The following is a 5245-nucleotide window of genomic DNA, read 5'->3' on the forward strand; positions in this document are numbered from 1 at the left end:
CTTGTTGGGGGTAAGTACTGTTTTCTACTTGTTTGTTTAATTGCTTCAATTAGCTAGTGTTCTTATTATTGATGGTTCAAGGTTTGGTATAGTGGCCCATGTGCGTCGTACTTGCTTCGAAGACGAGCACTTTACAATGACATGAAAAGGTAAACATTCATGCATTTGTTTCCTCTTTCACCACAAATTAATGATGTCTGTCTTGGTTCAAACATGGTTCTATATGTTCTATCTTTGTAGGTATAAATGTTGTGCTGGTTATATGCCATGTAGTGGTAAGTGTAAAGAAAATAAATGTCCTGAGTTTTGCCTTTGTACTGAGGTAGGAACTTTGTCTCTATGCTCTAACTTCAACTCCTACCTTAATTTATAAATTTGTTGGCACCTTTGGTATGATAGATAATGATTTAAAATTTTATTTTACAATTAATTTGAATTTATGCATTAATTTTATCGATTTAACACTTAAATATTAAGCCAACGAGGCTTTGGCATTGTTGGTTAAGGTTAAATCTTCCCAACCTTAAATTTGAAGGCTTGAGTTCGAATCTCATCATTTGCAATTGCAATGTGTGGGATCTCTCTCTCATCATGTGCATATGCCTAGAAGATCTTTGTGAGAGAGTTGTGTTTTGGAATGATCAGAAGAAAATTGTATAAATTTAGCTATACATTCATACTAATAATAAAATTTATGATAAATTGAATATCTCATTTTAAAAAAATAATAATTTATTTAATTTTTAACAAAATAAAATCAAGTTAATATTTTTCAAGTTAATTTTTAACACTTTTTTATTGAAAATTTTATATTAAATAAAAAAATAAAAATACATTTAAAATTTTAAAAATTAAAAATAAAAATTTAAAATAAAATGTGTAGCTTAATATATTAAATGTGTAGCTTTTAACATTAAAATTAAGGTTTTTTTAATATATATTTAATATATAATCAAATCCACTTTTAACATTCCACTTAAGGTAATTAACAATATATAACCTTTTTTTAATATATATTTTTTTGTTGAATGTACTTGAGAGGTCCCTTTAATATCGGGACTTAATTGAATTAATCTTTCTGCTATTAAATAGATTAATATAGTCCCTGTACTATTAAAAAAAATCAAATAATGTTAAATTGGAATAGAGTTAAACATTTATTGTTTAAAAAATATAATTTATTGTTTAACGAAGTTAATATTTTTAAATTTTTATGATTTTGTAAATAAGATTTTTGTTTGTAATTGAATTACGAATTTGAACTTATTTGATTTTTTTTAATAGTATAAGGACTAAATTGATCTATTTAGCAATAGAAGGACTAATTTGATCCAATCTTTATAATACAAACCTATATTTTTCACACACATGGGTGTCCATGTATCAAGTACAAACTATTTGCCTATACATTCTTCCATTTCAGTATATTCTTCCATTACATTATCATAGTTTCTTTTTGTTGTTGTTGTTGCATTACCAGGTATTTTGTTGCTTTGGAAACTCAGTGGCATCTACACGATTTCTATTACAAGACGAATTAAATATCCAAACAACAAAGTGTGACAATTGCATCATTGTAATATTCTCTCTCTTCCTAGTTGTTCATGGGTCGGGTTAAGTCAAGTAAAAAAATCTAGACTCATTTTTAGGTTCAGACTTGGCCTGAAAAATGAGTCTAAAATTTTTTCCAAGCTTGACCCGAATAAAAATACTAAAATTTTAGCCCGACTATTAAAAAGTTATATTATTTTTTATATAAAAATAAATTTAAAAGGTATAATGCATCAAATACACTAAAAACATTAAAATAAATATTTCTCAACAAATGGAAAAAAATTAAAAAAAACTTAAATAACACTAAAATAAGTGCAACCTAGCAATCAAATACCTCTAAAATAGTAACAAAAATAATAATAAAACAATAGTTATACAATATTCAAACAATAACAACAAAATAGTAGCGAAATGATAACAAAATAATGAAAAAACAACAATAATATTTTTTTTTTTACAAATTCGGGCTAGATCCGGGCCAAAAGATGTTTACTTGAGGCCCAACCAATTTAAAAAATGGGCCTTACTTTTTTTGTCAAAGTCTATTTTACGGGTCCATATTTTAGTCCAAACTCTCTTTTTCGGACGAATCTTCAGTCGGATCACTCTACGTATATCTAAATATATGATCTGCACTATTTTTTTTTACCATTGAATTTAACATATTGTTGCTTGATATATACATACAGGCTTTCATGTTATGCCTCCAACAAGTTGCCTGCATATTTTCTTTTGTTGCAATGATTATTGGAAACGATGAGATTCGAGAAGCCGCGCATATACTCAACTGTTTGGCCGATATAGCTTATTGCTCGTAAGGATTTCCTTCCTTTATCAGTTGTGGATCCCGGTGTTAAGTTTTGGAAGGGTTTAATTAAAAATTTGTAAGGGTTTAATTAAAAATTTTTAAATTTTGAGGGTTTAGTAAGATTTTTCAAAAATGATGGGGTTTAATAAAAAAAAATTTCAAAAAAATTTGAGGGATTTAATAAGATTTTTTAAAAATTTTGATAGACCTAGTGCCCTAGTTAAAATTTTCAAATATTTTAAAGGGCCTAACAACAGTTTTCCAAAATTTTGGGGCCCTGTTCCTTGTCCTATTTATTTTATTTTATTTTTATTGTTTTTACACTTACCAAAATAAAAAAAGGAAGCAATTTATTTTGACATTAAGAAATTTATAATTTATTTATTTATTTTATCTTAACATCTCAATATGAAAAATTTTGACTTCACCCATAAACAATACCTGTTTTTTCAGCTAATTTTGCTTAAAAATGGTATACTGAAAGTTCTTTTATTTTTGCCCTTTGCAGGGTCTGTCCATGCATGCAGGTACTAAGTGCTTCTAAATTGTAATAAATACAAATAGGAATCCCGTAATATATTTAATCTTCAATATTTACATATTTTATTAATTTAATTTTATTCTTTTTTAAGTTTACTCTCGACCTTTTAAAAAAGGTCGAATTACTTTTTTTTTAATAAAATTATTGATTAAAACATTAATTTTTAACAATGTTGGTGTGGTAACTCGCATGGTAATCCACGTGTGCTTCATGTTAACATGACTATATACCACACCAACAAATAATGTAGACATGATAAAAATATTAAAAATAAAAAATAAAAAATAAAAAATTTTAAAAATATATAAAAAATTCATAAAAACTTAAAAAATTAGTATGAAATACATGTGAATTGCCATGCTAACTGCCATGTTTAAATTTTAATGTTTTAGTCAATATTTTTATTAAAAAAACAATTCAACTCTTTTTAAAAGGTAGATGATAAAATTAGACTCTTTTTATAAGATTGATGGCCAAAATTGTCTCTTTTTATAAGATTTTAGGAAGTCGAGGGCTGAATTTAACTAAAAAACATAAGGGTTAAATTGAAAAATGACGTAAACATTGAAGACTAAATTTATAATTACACCAATAAAAAAAATTATGGTTATGTTTGAGGCAACTTATTGTGTTTCAAAGTAATATGAAAAAAAATCCCACAAAAATCCAACTTTTTTTAGGGGTTAAATTGTTTAACTTAATTTTTTCACGTGACTTTCAAACACTAGAAGTTAATATTTCCTAATGTTATTGTTGTTTTTCTATTTATTTTAAAATTAAATTATTGACTTTATAATATATCGTAATTTAATTGAAAATATTTAATTATTTTTACTTATAATAACTTTTAAATGTTTTTTTTTTGTGAATGCAGACACAACATAAGATTGAAATGGACAAAAGAGACCGCATGTTCGGTCCCCGACCAATGACAATACCTCCGGTCCAGTTTATGTTGCGGACCGATTATCATCAAAATCCTCCTATGGATGGATACCCACCACCGTACCAACAACCTTATGCACTTGGCTATGTAGTTCAAGATTATCCGCCATCTGTTCCCCTACCACCCGATTATCATCAAAATCCTCCTATGGATGAATATCCACCACCATACCAACAACCTTATGCACCTCGCTATGTAGTTCAAGATTATCCGTCGTCTGTTACCCCGCCACCCAATTATCCGTCGTCTGTCCCTCCACCACCCAATTATCGACCATCGTGTTAGCCAGTCATTCTCTGAGTTACTTAGGTTGCAAGCCACCTGAGTCTGTATTATCAAGTCATGGATGGAGATGGTTGCATGCATGTTGTGCCATATATACCTTTGTGATTTGCTTCTTTTGTCATTCCTCATGTACAAACAGGTAAAGGTTTCAAATGTATTCTAACAAATTTGCCCATTTCTCTATAATTTTCATTTTTAAGTTTATTTTAGGCGTCTTTAGTGTTTGTGTCAACTTTTGTAATTTTATATGTAAATTTTGGTACATAAATCATAATGTTATTATTTTTTGTTAATTGTACATAATTTTAATTAGTATAATAACAAATTTGACCTTCAATGTTTATATATTCTATGTAAATGTTGACAGAATATTTGAATATTGCGCGCTAAATTTATTAAATCAAGACCACATTAATATAATGTGTAAACTCTAAGAGATAAATTTGTTATTATACCATTAAAAATATGTATAATTGATGAAAATATTAATGTTTTTTTATTAATTGTCTTTAATTGCTCATTTTCGAAATCGACAGGAATTAAATTACTCTAATTTTTTTGAGAGGGACCAATTTACTTAATATTGAAATTGAAAGGGACCTGAGGTTTTTTTAATAAAAATGTGACTTTCGAAATTGAAGTTGTGGTTCATCGAAAACAGATAAAGTGCGTTTAGTTGAGAGAAAAAGATTATCGGAAATAATTTTATATTCAAGAATTATATTCCTATGTTTATATTAAGAAGATTAATTTGATTTTGGCAACGTGATATTACCTAGGTTTGGTTCAAAGAATCTAAGATTATGTAATGAGATTATGAGAATGTAACATTACGGGATGAAATGTTCGATATAATATGTTACTTTAATTTATTGGGTGACGAGATATAAAATTATAGTAATAAAATAAAAAGAGGTTGATATTAAGTTTTGAATTGGATGGGAAAATATTAAGATAAATAAATACTTCAATGAATTAATGATTGATTGTCCCAAACTCATCACCTCAACAAGTAAAAGCATCCTTGAAAGAAAAGAGAATACCACATCAAAAGGGACTAATTGTATATATAGCCTCCGCCATCTTTACAAGTAGCCGAGCTTGGTAATGC

General features: G+C 27.4%; 1 protein-coding gene across 4 annotated transcripts in view; it reads left to right on the forward strand.

The window, feature by feature from the left end:
- LOC107929225 (proline-rich extensin-like protein EPR1) overlaps positions 1-4454 on the forward strand; it is a 5087-nt gene extending 633 nt beyond the window's left edge. Inside the window, exons 2-8 of one of the 4 annotated variants that reach the window (XM_041106072.1) lie at positions 1-10; positions 93-149; positions 241-322; positions 1481-1576; positions 2244-2368; positions 2871-2889; positions 3778-4444. The exon at positions 1-10 is cut by the window's left edge and continues 12 nt beyond it. In XM_041106072.1, coding sequence (XP_040962006.1) covers positions 1-10; positions 93-149; positions 241-322; positions 1481-1576; positions 2244-2368; positions 2871-2889; positions 3778-4134 — 746 coding nt within the window. In that variant the 3' untranslated portion in view covers positions 4135-4444. Of the gene's footprint in view, positions 11-81; positions 150-240; positions 323-1480; positions 1577-2243; positions 2373-2870; positions 2890-3777 lie in introns of those variants that run through there. The other 3 variants (XM_041106077.1, XM_041106073.1, XM_041106078.1) reach the window with 3 other exon arrangements.
- The last annotated feature ends 791 nt before the right edge of the window (positions 4455-5245 follow it).

Source organism: Gossypium hirsutum, chromosome A03 (genome assembly GCF_007990345.1).
Source record: "Gossypium hirsutum isolate 1008001.06 chromosome A03, Gossypium_hirsutum_v2.1, whole genome shotgun sequence".
Taxonomy (NCBI): Eukaryota; Viridiplantae; Streptophyta; class Magnoliopsida; order Malvales; family Malvaceae; genus Gossypium; species Gossypium hirsutum.